Source organism: Episyrphus balteatus, chromosome 2 (genome assembly GCF_945859705.1).
Source record: "Episyrphus balteatus chromosome 2, idEpiBalt1.1, whole genome shotgun sequence".
Taxonomy (NCBI): domain Eukaryota; kingdom Metazoa; phylum Arthropoda; class Insecta; order Diptera; family Syrphidae; genus Episyrphus; species Episyrphus balteatus.
The window spans coordinates 81,221,470-81,237,021 of record NC_079135.1 but is presented as its reverse complement, the minus strand read 5'-3'; the positions used below and the strand labels follow the sequence as shown (position 1 = coordinate 81,237,021).

At 29.9% G+C, this 15,552-nt stretch overlaps 1 protein-coding gene across 1 annotated transcript in view; it reads right to left on the bottom strand.

Annotated features, from left to right (window-relative positions):
- Positions 1 to 10,113, bottom strand: part of LOC129909110 (protein TIS11) — a 36,051-nt gene extending 25,938 nt beyond the window's left edge. The window contains exon 1 of the mRNA XM_055986071.1: positions 8,731 to 10,113. Within this exon, the coding sequence (XP_055842046.1) occupies positions 8,731 to 8,796 (66 nt within the window). The 5' untranslated portion in view covers positions 8,797 to 10,113. The remainder of the gene's footprint in view (positions 1 to 8,730) is intronic.
- Between the last annotated feature and the right edge of the window lie 5,439 nt (positions 10,114 to 15,552).

The window sequence follows — 15,552 nt, the reverse complement described above, 5'->3', positions numbered from 1 at the left end:
TTCAAGAGAGACGAAAAAAATTGAAGAGTAAAGAGATTGGTAAAAGGTGAATATGTGTAGTTTTTTGCGCAAAGCATGGTGTGTTACCACAACAAGTTTTTCATTTAATTTTTTTTTTTTTTTTGAATTTTATGTACCATCAATTAAAGGTTGTGTAATAATAAAAATGGAATGTTTGTGGCACCCCCATTTGCTACAAAGATATCTTTCTTTTTTATTTTTTTCTTGTGTCATTTGAAACATCTATTACTCCCACAGAAAAACAAAAAATACAACACTAATTATCTAACCACAAAGCAAATTGTTAGATACACTGAAATAATTTTTGTTTTTACAAAAATATTACTTAATATTTTTTTTATGATTCGCTTGAGTAAATGGGCCGAGAAGAAAGAGATTACAAAACGCTCTTGTTAATGATTTTTGTGTATTCAATTGCTTGTTGCATAGCGGTTATGAATCAACGTCGTCGATTACGTTTGGATTGTGTTAAGTTTTTGACACATACGAGGTGAATATCTAATCCATAAGCAGAAATGTCAAAGACTAGCATTTAAGGCCGTTCGTGTATTGCGTTTATAAGTTAACACCGTGTAAAATTTTTGACACTACTGAGGTTAATAAAAAAAATTTCAGCTGTATGGATTATTGTTTAAAATTTTGTCTGCCTTTTTTCTGCCATTAAACTCCTTTTTAATAATAAAAAAAAAAAAAAACCATCTGCAAACAAAATTTAACTAAAATTTAACCAGGTCCCAGAGCCCAGTAAATTTTTAACAGCTGAAAATTTTTTATTCACCTCAATAGTGTCAAAAATTTTACACGGTGTTAACTATTTAACGCAATTCACGAACGGCCTTAAGGAAATAAATCCTTGACAATAGAGAACAAGTACAAAATGTTTAACAAGGTGTTAAAAATTTTATCAATTAATGAGCTGTGCCAACTTTGTGTTATTTTTTGACATAAATGAGGTGAATACTGGCAAAAATGTCAGAGATAAAATTTCATTGCCTGTATGTCAATTGCATTATGCGAGGAATATGTATAAAACACACTTATTTCACACACAAGAACTATCAAATTGACACTTCCAAGGTGATAGAACTCATTCATTTGAAAGAAATCAAACCAACACATCAAATAGTAAACGAAGACTTTTTCTTTCTGTGTAAATGGAAGGCTTTTCCTTTTTTATTTTTTGTTGTGTGTTCAAGACCAAACACTCATGGTGTTGAAACAAGGAAAAAATTATACCAAATGCAACTTCAAATCGGTTTTAATTTTTTTGCTACCCCCTTGTGTATAATGTCTATGAAATTGACTATAGTTTTACTTTCACCATTCCACGATCAGTCTTGCGTGTAGACGAATGGTAAGTTATTATAAGGGGTACTACCAGTTGCATTGTGGGACTCACTGTACACATAGTGAAATTAAAAAAAAATATACAAAAAACCAGTGCCGTCACATAACACTGCTGCTGCTGCAGCAGCACACTGGTTGGTATTACCACCGCCATCATTGCCACACAGCACACCACACAACACAGTTTGTATGGTGAGTGTTTCCTGCAGCACAATTGGATATTTCAAAACTTCCTCTTCCTTTCATCCAAACGAATGATGAATAAAAAAAAAAAAAAAACAGAAAAATATGAATGTATAGTGGTAGTGTATAATGTATAAATGTATAGAAAAACCGCTCTGGCGAGGCGATAATAAAATGCAAAGACAGACATAATAATAATAAAAATATATGTATCTTGTTGTTGCAACCTCTAGAGGTCATTACGTCAATTGGCAGTTTTTTAATCCGGGTTCTAGTAAAAAAAAAATTATTATTTATTGTTTTTTTTTTTTGTATTATTTGTATATTATAGATATATAAGTATGTATACATAAATAATTTTGAATTAATCTTAAATATTGATACATTGAAATGCCGGTTTTAATAAGCGGTTGTTTGCCTCATATACAATAATTTTAGCTTTGTTGCTTTTTTATTAGCTGGCAGCATGATGATGTTGATCATGATGATGATAACTTTTGTTACTTTGCACTTGTGTGATGAGCTGTTGTTTTTTTCTTTTTTTTTTTTAATTTAAATATTTACAGGGAATTTTGTTTATAAAAAAAGCTTAGTGTTGAATAGACTGTTAATTAAGAATCTTGTTTTTTTTTTGTTGTACCTACTTTCAATTAAAATTAAAATTGAAGATTTAATCGAAAGTTGTATAGTAATTAGGTTCTAAGGCATGCCAATAGCGTCTTTTTTATAAGAAAATGCACTTTTTTTTCCATAAGCCGCTATTTAAATTTGACAGCTTATAGCCACATTGCATATTAAAAATTTGAATGGAAAACTTTAACTGTCAAATTTGAATTGACGTTTAACACCTGACATAAATGCACGTGCTTTTCACGCTTCTTTTCAATAAGTTTAGCTGTCAGTCATATTGCAAATGGAGTTGCTGTCGCAATGGAAAGCAAAATTGTCGTCTTGAACCTTCTTTAAACACCTAAGACATTGCTAATGCCACACTCTTTATTTGAAATTTTCAAGAGAAAAGTTTTAAGCAATAACTTGGCTTTAAATACAATTTCATTTAGACCGCTTATTACAGCTTTTGTCATGTCATAGTTTTAAAATTTGAAAGATCGAGTAGAAGACCAAAAAAGATTTTGAACACGATCTTTTATTAGTGGATTTCTACAAATCGATCCCTCAGTTCAGCCTTAAAACTTATTATTGGGATAAAATAAGGCTATTTTGACTTTACTCCACTTAACTCAGCGAAGTCAAATTTTAGGAAAACGATCGAATTTCATTTGATTTTTTTAAAAGTAAGATTGAATCCAAATAGAATCATTGAGCTTCTTGTAAACGTGGATGGAAATGAAATAGATGTGTTCAACGTGGCAATCTGGTTCGAATTGGGTTCAGTGCGATTTTTAAAATCGGACTTTGAGTTATTAACTTTCAAAAAAATTGCATTCTTTGATTATTGGACTTAATTTTGTCCCTTGGTTTTTAATAAAATTCATCAACTCATGAGGTTAAAATCTAAAATTCAAAATCAAATACCAGCTTGATTATTCGAGACCGCAGCACAAAAAAAAAAGTCAAACTAAACACGAATAATGTATAATTTTCATTCTAAAGAACAAAGATCTTAAAAAGAAAATCTCAAGTAAAAAAAAAGAATACATTGTAATAGAATTGATTTTTTTTTGTCATAAATTGATCAACCTAAACAATAATTTAAAATCATGAATTACACTGCGGGAGTAAACAACACAGAGAACAACTTTTCAAATAAATTCAGTGCTTGACTTGCTAATATAAAAAAAAAAAAATAACAAACTAAACTGATTCAAACGAGTTTTTTTTTATTAGTTTGTTTTTTATTTTTTTTTTTACTTTTTATCTACAAGTTAAATTCTACTATAAAACCGACACGGATGTTAAATCTATCACCATTAATTAAGCTCGTCGTATAAGGTTGATTCTAGTAGTTTGGGTAAATTTTCCTTTGAAATGTAGAGAAAAATTTATGATGCAAACAAAATTAACTTTGCGTGTTTTTTATTATTTTTTTTTTCCTATATGTAAGATACCTCTCTGGTTTTTCAAATCTTGTTATTTTATTAATGAAGTTTAAATTTTGCATAATTTTTGAAATGGATTTTTTTTTAAGTTTCGTTAAAATTCTCTGGATTAATAGCTTACTGTTTTTTTTATTTTTTGTTTCGTCTACATATTCGGAGACCAAAGAAATACTTAGTTTAGTTTCAACTTAGTTTTAAGACGAAAATATATTTTTTATGGTCCAGACTCCAGAGTACTTAGGTATTCAATTTCAAGAAATACAAATGGAACCGAAAGAGTAAACCAACAGAATTTATTTAGTGCTAGGAAATAAAAAAAAAACAAAAATACCTATCTAAGTGTCAAATCCCTTCAAGCAAACAGGTCCGACCTCGGTCCGAATCCGCTCCGCCTCAGGCGGAGCTGAGTCCGACTTCGAGGCAGGAACTGGTCCTAAGGCGGCTCAAATTAGTATGGAAATTAGAATCACCGCGGAGCCGATTTTATATGTATTGGTTTTTTCACCACGATTTCTCCTTCGACTTTGTGTTCATATACAAAAAGTTGCAAGTGTGTGAGTGCAACCTCGTCTTTCGCGGTCGGAGGTCGGAGTGTCTTTTCTGAACTCCGTTTTCTTGCTTGAAGGGATGGAAGTTGACAATTCAAAAACAAACCATAATTGGGCTTTTAAGCCAAACGTCAGTGTCGAAGAAAAAAAAAAAAAAACAGAAAAAAAACTTTTGACATTTTAATTCTGAGGAAAAAAGTGGCGTATGTTTTCCTCAGTATGCGTGTGTTTTCCTCAGAATTGATTTGATTTGATTGGTTGGTTTTTTCTTGTACTTCTTTAATAAACAGTTATGATAGAAAGGAAAAAGACAAAGACAAATTGCTTAAAAGCCCAATAATGTATAAAAATGGTCGTTCAAATATAAATTTTACTTTTGTATGATGTTTTTTTAAGTTTAACTTCAAAAAAACACATTCCCAATGATCCCATGGTTTTAAAGTTTACCAATTAGAAACAACAACAACAAAATTTTATCCAACAAAATAAATCAATGTCAACGTGATTTTTACTTTAACATGACATTTTAATTTACTGTTACATAGTGAGTATGAGTATACTGCATTACAATGCAACAAAACAACACAACGAGAACAGGAAGTAGTTGATAACAACACAACTATTATAAATACAAGTATAACAACTTCATACCATCATAAAAAATTGTAGCCCACTTACACTTTGTTGTTGAAATAGAAAAGCCGAGAACTCTCCATACAAAATAAAATCGAAAGTATAATAATACTTTATGATACGAAAGAAGTGCGTAAATGTGCGGTAATGCTCAATTAAGAAATAGTATATTATACCTAAGTGGTAAGCATGAAAAGGAAAATACAAAAAAACGAAAACAACAACAACAAGTTGATTACATCCAAATTTGGAGCTTATTATGTTGCTTTATATAGGAACTTTCAATTTTTATTTAAATTCTATGACCAGGTACCTACTAAAATTGGTTCTTAATGTGTTGAAATTTTATAAAATTGATGGTAAGGTAGATAGGTAGGTAGACAAATGATCATTAGGGTAACTATAACTAGGTTTTAAAACCTTTTTTTTTCTTAAGAAAACCTTTTTACTTAGTAAAAGGTTAAAGTTTAATAGTCATAAAGATTTAAAAAGAGATTTATGAACTTAGCCCTAGTTAGAGGGTCTTCTGGGAAATCACATCATACCTTTATTTTTTTTTTTTGCAAAAAAAGGAAATAGAAACATTAGGTACCTACCTACATATTTCTTTTTGATACGTATTTTTTCAAACTTGATTTTTAGTACCTACAAACAGTTAGATAAATCTGAGAAAAAATGCGCAGTCTTCAAAATTTGAGTGTTGAATTTAAGAGGTCTAGTTTTTGAGGTACTATTGGAAACCCGTCAAGATCCAAAAACTGGCACAATTTCTATAACCGTACAAAAATCAACTCTTCTTCTTCTTCTTCCTTTTTCTCGGCGCTGTTATGATCTCGATGTCGAGGGGATCATAACCTTCCCACGTTACTGCTTCACACTAGTGATCCGCCTGTGGGGTTCGCCGGGTTGACCTCAGAAATCGGCGGCAAGCCTCCCGGTTTTGTATTGTTCCGTTTCTGAGGCCAACTGAATGCTGGTGTTTTTGCATTTGCTTGTACCAGGAGTTTTTAGGCCTACCTTTCTTTTTACAAAAATCAACTCATCAAATCTATATTTGAACTCAGAAGATGCTTTTGTAGTTGGGACCAACATTTTAAGAACACGGCTAAATTTTCGAGTTTCCGACCGATTGTCGAATTTTTTGCACTTTTTTCATCAAAAACTTTAAATACATTTTTTGTCAAAAAGATGGATGAACAAAAGACCTTCATATATTATGGTCTTTAGTTGGTTATATAATGCACATATTGTTATATGATTAAGATTATGTGAATATAAAATTTAGCCAGATGAATTTGTTAATTTTTGATGTTTCTCAAAATGAAAAGTTTTTGTTATTGTATTGATGCGAATTTGGTTTATACTTTTTCATGTCGCTAGAACTTTTTTCGGTCAAAATATTTTATAGAGAATCAAGTATGAAATTGATGTACATAGAATATTCCGAGGAATTCGAATATTGTATTCACAATTTCGAAAAAAAAAATATTTTCACCCTTATAAAGAGACTTTTTTGTGACCACTATTCTGAAAAATCGTAATTTTTTTATTTTTGTCCTGCCAAATTCGCACCCGTGTGCCGACAGAGGGTTGACGAATTCCGAACTAGTCAGTATATGAATACTGAACTAACCAAAACCCAACTATTCATTATGGGAAATATTTTGAAAATTTGGTAATATCATTTCAAAATTTTAAATTAGCATTGTAAAATTGAAAAACCTCTTTAAATAAAGTTCTTTTTTTTAATTTTTTTTTTGACTAAAATTATTACTTTATTGATTTATACTAAGAAAGGTAAGTCCCTAAAAAAATCTGAATCTAAAAAATTGATTTAAGATCGAAAAAGAAAATATTTTTTTACCAAGAGAAAAACACCATTAAAATGGACCGTAATTTAACTTTGGTAGAAAAGCAGGGTTCCCAGGTTGAGGGGAAAATCACCATTTTTGCCGATTTTTTTAAACGAAAGGGATAAAATAGGGGACGGGGAAAAATCTAAGCTTACAAAAACATTAAACACAATCTTTAAAAAATGGACTCTATTTAAATAAACCTCAATTTCGAAATAATCTATCGTATTCCACGCTAAGTGGATTTTGAATTCCTCAGCTCTATTAAAGAATAGGGTGCTTTAATTTTGTATTCACTCCTCAAAATACTTAATACATATTACATTAATTACATTTAATTTTTTTGAGTATATCAAACAGATTTGAGCCTGCTGCGCGACGGCAGCCCCAAAAAAGACTAATAAACTGTTACCACACATATCGTGGTTTCCACCTACCGTAAATCCGAGATTTAGCTAAGTAGATTTAGAACAAATCTCGAGATTTATTTTAAATCTACTTAGCTAAATCTCGGATTTACGGTAGGATTTTTCCTCAAAATAAGATTTATATGTACCTAAATTATAAAGTTTTTTTTTAAGATTAAATTAAATAGGTACAAAATTAATATTTTTTAAAAAAAGTTTTTAAATACTTGCATTTTTTTCTTCACAAAAAAAAGGGGATTTTTTTTACGAAAAAGGGGAAACAAAAACGTTTTGGTGTTAAAAAAAGGGGATTTTTGTTTTGAAAACCTGGGAACCCTGTAGAAAAGTAAAACAAAATTTTTTTTATCAAAGTGTAGTTATCTACTAAGTTTTAATTAATAGAAAGATATTGACGGGTAAAGGCAAATGTCTATGGTTTTTGATTTGATTACTAAAAACCAAGAAATAAAGTGTAAGAGTCAAACAAAAGAAAACTGGGATAACTAGGTAGCTATTTGACTAGAATACATTTTCTACTGGTTTTGGATTGCCTCTCGATGTGATGTTTCTAATGATAAAAGAATGCCTTAAGCTTAAAGAATGAAGCGTACACTATCACAATATGACCGTTTTTAACTGAGTTAAAGCTCATACAAAATAATGATTGTTTCCTTAAATTTTTTTTGGACTAGTGCATTTACTCAAAGAAATTTAAAAACTGTCCGAGAATTTTAAAATACTCTATAAAAGATATAACCTAATTCCCTATAACCTTAACATTTTCTTACCATTTTTTCAACATTGATCATACATATTTTTAAAATTTATTAAAATCTTGATTTTTTTGCCAATTTAAAATTTGCCATTTTCACAATTCAGCAATTTTCCTAATTGTTTCAAAAATTAATCAACCGAATAAAACGTTGACTCCAATATTTTAAGGTTGTTTAAAGTTCTAAAGACTATTGACCTTTTTTTACGTTTTCATTCAATATGTTGCCTTCAAAAATTCTGACTACAGTAACTAACTAAACGATACCTTGTTGGTTTGAAAGCCCTTGAATGTCAGTCAGTTAATTACAAAATTACACTTGTGACAGATTTAACTTATCTATTGTTAATTTTTTTACATCTTCATAATTTTAAACACAAAAAACCTACACACTAACGTCGACCGACAGTCATGCCATTTTGATTTTTTTTAAAAACTCATACACGATATACACTATCTATACGTACAAACAACCGCACTATCCACAAAGAAGGCAAAGTGGAGAACTCCAATAACCCCACAGAATGAAACAAAAAAGACAAAAAAAAAAAAAACAAAAAAAACACTGCACTGTGCTGTCGTCGTGCTAGTGTGTATAGTCTGTATAAATAATTCTAAAGCTATAGTATGGTTGTTTTGTTCTTCTCCTGTTGCAACTAACTATACTCACTACTGTGTGTGGTGAATCTTGATTTTGTTTATTTTTTCCCGCCAAATATGTAATTATGTATGCATATTTCGTATAAAAAAAAAAACTACATTATAATAAAGAATAATAAAATGCGAATCACACGCAATCAGAAAGAGTACTAAGAATATATAAAAAAAAAAAAAAAACAGGGGAAAGGCAAAAAAAAAAATAAAAGATTTTTTTATAATTATAATTGAATTGAATAAAGAACATACCTTTAGTAGAAATTCACCACAATCGTGATAAATAGATGCGTTGTTGTGCATAATTGCTGCAGACATTTTTTCTGTCGCGATCGTTTTTTTTTTTTTTTGGTCAAAAAAGCTTTTAGCTAGCTGCTGCTGGTTCTAGTGTTGCTGGCGCTGAATCAGTGATCTTGTTGTGTTGAAAATATGGATGCAGATTTATAGATCTTATCTTTTTGTGTTGTTTTTGTGTGGGACACACGCTTTTGTTCTCGTTGTTGCTGATTTAAAAACAAAAAACACACAAAAAAACGTTGCAAATTTCCGTATTACGTTTTTCTATCGCTGCTGAATATAACTTGTAGGATGTAGTTTTTTTTTTTTTTAATTTTTATTGATAGGGTTGTGGCCTCGAGTTTATTTTGTATATTCACTTTTGCTTACTATTTTGTATATAATTTGGTTTCCTGATTTTGACGCCTTTAAACGTACTTTATACTTTTCTTTCTTTAAGATTTTTTGTTTTCTTGCTTTTGTGTGTTTGTCAGAGAGTGTAAGTTCGTTGTTGTTTTTTTTTTTTTTATTTTTCTATATTATAGGCGACGTTTATTCATATAACATTGCATTTATTTAAAATAAAAAAAAATTATCGTGTAACAAGACATAAATTAAAATAAATTAAAAAAGGCAAATATGCGTGTGGGTATTTTTTTTGAGTGAGTATGTATGTTGTGTAGCAATGGTGGCAGCAAGAGCAAGATTGGTCAACAAGATCAAAAACTATTTGTGGAGCGAGCGTACAGCTTTTGAGCTCGAACGATTGATCTCCAGCTACGAACGGAACGAATTGACTACGGCGACGACTCGACACGATGAAGAAAAGACGACGATGGATGACGACGATCCTTTGTGGTGGCTCGCTATGGATAATTTCGAGAGATTGTGGTGGCTGACTGGGACTGTTGTTGCTGGTTCTGCTAGCTGAGGCTTGTTGCTCTTTGTGCTGCAGTTTTTTTTTTTTTTTCTTTTTGTTTGACGAAGACGTAGATGTTGGCGTTAGTGGTTGACTTGATGCTGTTTTTTTTTTTTTTTGTGTTTCTAGCCGATCGGTCTGTGTTGTATTTTTCCACCGATTCTTGGTTAACAAAAAAAAAATTTTTTTTGTTTAATTCCAAACACTTGGTTTTTTTTTTTTTTTAATAAATTATTTAAATAATAATTAAATATTTTGTTTTGAGATCTTAATTTAAGTTGTTTAATTTAGTATGAAGTCTAAGGATTATTTTGTATGTATTTGTATATCACTTGGTTTTATTTGGCAGTAAAAAAAAAAACTATTTTTGTTAACACTTTTTTTTCTGTAATTAAAGGGGACTCCTTTATTTTAATTATTTTAATTTTTTAAAAAATTAAAATAATATCGTGATTTTTATTATTTTATTTTCAAAATTTGCACCAAAAAAATGTTAAAATAATTTAATATTTTTTTTTTTTTTTTTTTTGAAAAATTTTAGTTTTGAATTCCCAACTCGTTATCAAAAATAAATGGTAAGTTATAAAATTTTAAAAAGAAAAAAATGGTTTAAATTTATTTTTGTTATAATCACATTGACTTCTTTCTTTCTATCTGCACTGTGGTGGTAAGTAACCTCGCGTGCATTTCCAGCGCCGCTCGTTTTCTAACTAAATGATCGTTCGGTCGCATTCGAAACTTGTTCGGTGTTGTTTGGCTGTTTTTCTTTGTGCTTCGGCTTCGTCTTTCTGGTTTTTTTTTTTTTTTTTTTTAATTTGTTGTTGTTTTTTTTTTTTCTTAATATCATTTTTGAATTTGCTTTTGAGGTTGTTTTCGTCGTGGTTGGGTATTTTACTGATTTTTATTTTTCCTTATTGTCATGTAATTACAAAACGTATAATGACGTGTGTATAGCAATAAGCAACAAGCAAGTTAAGTAAGTAGGTATATATTTTTTTTTGATGTGGTGTGAGTTTAGCAAGTTATGTGTGTAGTGTGGATGTGTATGTATGTTAGTTTGGTGGTGTTTTGCTTTTGTTGTTCTGTTGAAGGTGGACGATCGAGTTGATGATGACGAAAACGAGGATGGTGGTTAGCGTTGCCGTATTAAGGATAATAAGATATTATGTTGAAACAAGGATATTTTGATGGGAAGTAATGAAGTAGAATTTGTCCGTACTATAAATTTAACTTTTATGAAGTATTGTCCTTAAAAAGTTATCAAAATAACTAAGTCTGATTTACAAAGTTTGGGTAAAATAGTTTAAAGTCTTGTGTTTTAGCTCGAGATTGATGTTAACCCCGAGTTAACTCGACAAATTACTTGTGTTAGCTCTGAATTATCTTTATAGGATCTACCTAATTTGCTATTTGAATTCTGATTATTAGGTACTAACATCAACATTTTTGACGTTTGACGCTAATGTTTGCTAGTTTTGCTAGATGACAACTACTAATGATTTTGATAAGGATGAGGTAATGAGGTGTTTACCTACTGAAAAGATGATTTTTGTAGTAGATATTTTTATGAATGCACGCAAAGGTACAAACTTCAATTTTCTCAAATTTAAATTTGAATTTTCCAAAAAATTTAAGGTCAAGTTCAAAAAGATTTCTTACAACTTTTACTTTATCATTTAAAAGGTCTTACCAAAAAATGCTAAACTATGAAATAGTTTTTAAAAGTTGCATTGCTTATTAAAATTAAATTCTGCGTTTACAATTTTCATTTTTATTAATATCTTTGGCTTGCTCAAAATATAGAAAGAAATAATAAGCGTAGGAAAACAAATCATTTTTTCATATAAAATCGTTTTTTTTTCTTAACAACTTCAACCCTAATACAAGACGCTAATATAACTTTTGACCACTATTACAATGCAAAATTAGAGTACTTTTTTTCGGCCAAACAAAAGTGACACACCCTAGTCTATAGTAAGGAAGGGAGAATCACGAGTGCCTAGAAAGTAGTTAAAAACTCATATCGGAGTACTTTCGGCAGCACTGTAACTTTAGTATGAGTAAAAAACATACATGTCATGAAATTAAATACCACATGCAATTGCACAAAACTATCAGGTCTCAGCAGCTTTTAAAATTTGAAGAGAATATGTGTTACACACATTAACACAGAGTTGAAAATAAATGATAACCTAAATAATATGCTTATTGTAATCTTTTAACAAGAGGAACCATGTTCTGGAGATTCCTTAGGCGTTCAAAAATGTCCATATGCGCTTGAAAGGCATTGAGATGAATAGTTTCACGGTTAAGTTTTTAGATGGACATTGGGCTGATCATATTAAGAGTGTTTTCGTAAAAAAAATTTTGAAATCTATTTTTGATGCAAAATGTAAAAAAAGTATTTTATGAAAAATTTTAAACACCTGTGGTATAAAATAAATCCATAGAAAGCTAGGTGGCCAACTTTCTTAAAAATATTCCCCTTAAACGAGAATGTTTTTAAGAAAGTTGGCCACCTAGCTTTCTATGGATTTATTTTATACCACAGGTGTTTAAAATTTTTCATAAAATACTTTTTTTTTTACATTTTGCATCAAAAAATAGATTTCAAAATTTTTTTGTGACCTTTGACCCCCCGTAAATTTTTTTCCACACCTCAGATCGATGAGGACTTTTTAGATTTAATTTATGATGGTGTTTCCAACAATCCTACCAATTTTCAGCTTGCTGGGAATTAATGTAACCTCGGATGTCTAAATTGACCGGACTATTAAAGTTACTCATGAAATTTCTTTTCCAAAAATCCTAGATCTATTGAATTTCTAGAAAAATGGCAACACCAAATCCCTGAAACGAGTGTAACCAAAGTATGTAGCAGAATTATTGTCGGATGGACCCTTTGCAAGTGTGGTGCACTTTATGCAGGCACCAGCAGAAATCGAGCCGCTAGGCTCGTTGTAATTATAATCGAAACGCTCCTGAACCAAATAGAAAAGAAATGCGTTTTGGTGCTGTTCAAGCAGGTATAAGTATTATGAGAGTATCTAGGATCGATTTACGCATCATGAAACATAGGGATGATCCTTTTTTTTGGTCTTGATAGTTTTAGAGGGCAATATATATTTTTATTTCGTACTACATCAGTGCAATCATATTTTTAAACTCTATCTGGTAGGTACTTGACAGAAAATCTGTTTTTCTGTTTGATGCGACTCTTTCTGGATTTCTGGACTAGTGTGGGGGTTGTAAAGCAAAAATAATAATAAAATACATCCGATTGAGTACGGGATGATTGTAAAATTGGAAATTTTATGACAGCGCGATGTGTAGTTCATCTTTGCAGGGGGTGACGAAGCGACGCTGCTGAAGTTGATGAGGCATCAGGGATGCATTAAATTCAGCTGGGCAAGGCATGTGTGTTTTGTTATGAGAAAAAAATTGAAAATGATTTAGTAACCCTTGGAATTTTCGGCGGCTTTTGAGATTGATTGAGAGTACCCGTATATTGCAAATAAAATTTTCTCCCATGACAAAACTCATTTGAATTGCAATTGCATGCAAATGTTGTTTGGTGTAATCTATGTTAGATGAAGCAATAATTTACCTTTTGACTTACTTAATCTTTAGGCGCCTTTCACTTAAAATTTGTTATGTATTATGTAGGTTGCAATAGTTAACGCTAAGAGCAAAAATGTTGAAAGCAGTCTTCAAGCTTTATGGTATTTGAATGATGTAGGTATGTAGGAAAAAAATTCAAATCTTTTGAGGCTGGTATCTTTACTTTCAAATAAACATGCATCTTAAGGAAGACTTTGGCAAGAAAGTTTTCAAAAATTGATTAAAATTACAAAGAAGTACAAATTAAAAGAATTTTTACTTTATATTACAAGTATTTTGGACTTATTCAAACATTTACCTAGAAATATTTTATTTTTTTTTAATATTTATGTTAGGATAATGGGATATACATAAATTGTAAATGATCACGTACCTATTCGACTAACTTGAGGAATGAATCTTTTTGTTTTATCTCTACACGATTATTTTTCTCTAAAAAACAGTATCAAGAATCAATAAAAAAATCAAAAAAAAATTGTTTGTTTTTGTTTTTCATTTTTTGAGCTATTAGCTATCGCTACGCTAGTGTTTTTTTTTGGTCATTTGTTCTAAATTGCTTGATTTAAATGAATTAATCTGAATTTTATCTCTCAATCTCATATTAAATCGGCAGGAAGAACAAGGTATTTGATAAATTGAAAGCGATTCTACTGAGATTTTAATATCACAATGAAGTGGTTGATTTTTGGGAATTATAGAAATGGCGTGACTTTAAATATTATTGGGCTTCTATCAATATCTAAAGAACGAATCATCAGACACAAAGTTTTTTGGAGTATTTCTGATAAGAAATTAAATAAGTTTTAATTCCAAATTTCGAACAAAAGTTATGTTTTTACTTTTTGCCCACAAAACAGTAGCATTTATGTTTTTTTTTTTCCTATTGAAGACTTAAACTTTTTAAGACAATCCTTCAACTCCAATGTCTCATTTCGTCCCGCTCATTCTATCTAAGTACAATTTTTGTATCTGTCACAATCACAAGTTTAGCGCGATCTGTGTATTAGGCTTTAAGATCAAAGGATAAAACTTTAAATGGATTGTTTTGGCAAATGTTCTTCTTAAAGCTCTTAGCATTTGTTGTCTTTAGGTCTGACTCTTAATAAAAACTACAAAATAATCATTTTTATAGAAAAAACAAAACCAACTTCCATGGATTAAAACTGGGTTTATGGTTTTTCTAATAGTTTCTATGGCCAAAACTGAACGAAATTGGACCACACTGCAGGCACCAGTACAAAAAGAATTATCAAAATTGGTTCACTAAGTCCAAAGTTATGAGATGACACTTATAAAAAAAAAAATACAACAAAGTAAGTTTTCATTAATTCGTTTTTGAATATTTTAACTCTGGTATTTTTATTTGGCAACATCTCTAAGGAGTCAGATCCCCAAAAATACTGTTGAATTTGATCAAAATAAAGTTTAAGAAGCAATCAGAGTTTCCAGATCTCATAAGAAAATGTATGCCAAATAAAAGATAAATTGTGTAAACTTTTCAAAATGAGCTTCCAAAGACTCCACTTGATTTATTTTTTAAAGATGTATTTTAAGAAAAAAATTCAAAAAGAAAAATTTTAAATTTTAAAAGAATTTAATGTCAAACTTTAGAAAAATTGATTTTCCAAAAAATAAATAGAAAACTTTGCAATTGAAAACTTAATTTTTAAAACTACACCGAAAAAAAAAATTTGATAATAACAGCTCTAAAATTAACATTTTTGAGTGAAAAAAGTCGTCCAACAATTAAAATATCAATTTTGATATGATTATCATATCATTTTGACATTTTTTAATTGTAGGTGGACAATAGCTGCGTTCCTTTGGAAATATTTATCTACTGCTTAGTACTTAAAACTGCTTTGAACTACTACTACTTTTATAGACCATTTTTTGCTGATATTTAAAAAATGTTAAATTGATATTGTTTTTTTTTTGGGTGTGTATAAAGATTTTTGTAAAAAAATGAAATTAAACAAGTCGTTTGGAAGAAAGTCAGAAATAAATAAAATGCACGACTGGGTCGCACGAACTTGCTCTTAGAGTTAAAGTTGCTTAAATTTTTAAGCAAAAAAATGAAATTAAACAAGTCGTTTGGAAGAAAGTCAGAAATAAATAAAATGCACGACTGGGTCGCACGAACTTGCTCTTAGAGTTAAAGTTGCTTAAATTTTTAAGACTTATAGAAATTTGGAAAAAAAAAAATAAAATTCGTTTAAAAAAAAAAAATAAAATAAAATCTGAAATTAAATTGCCCT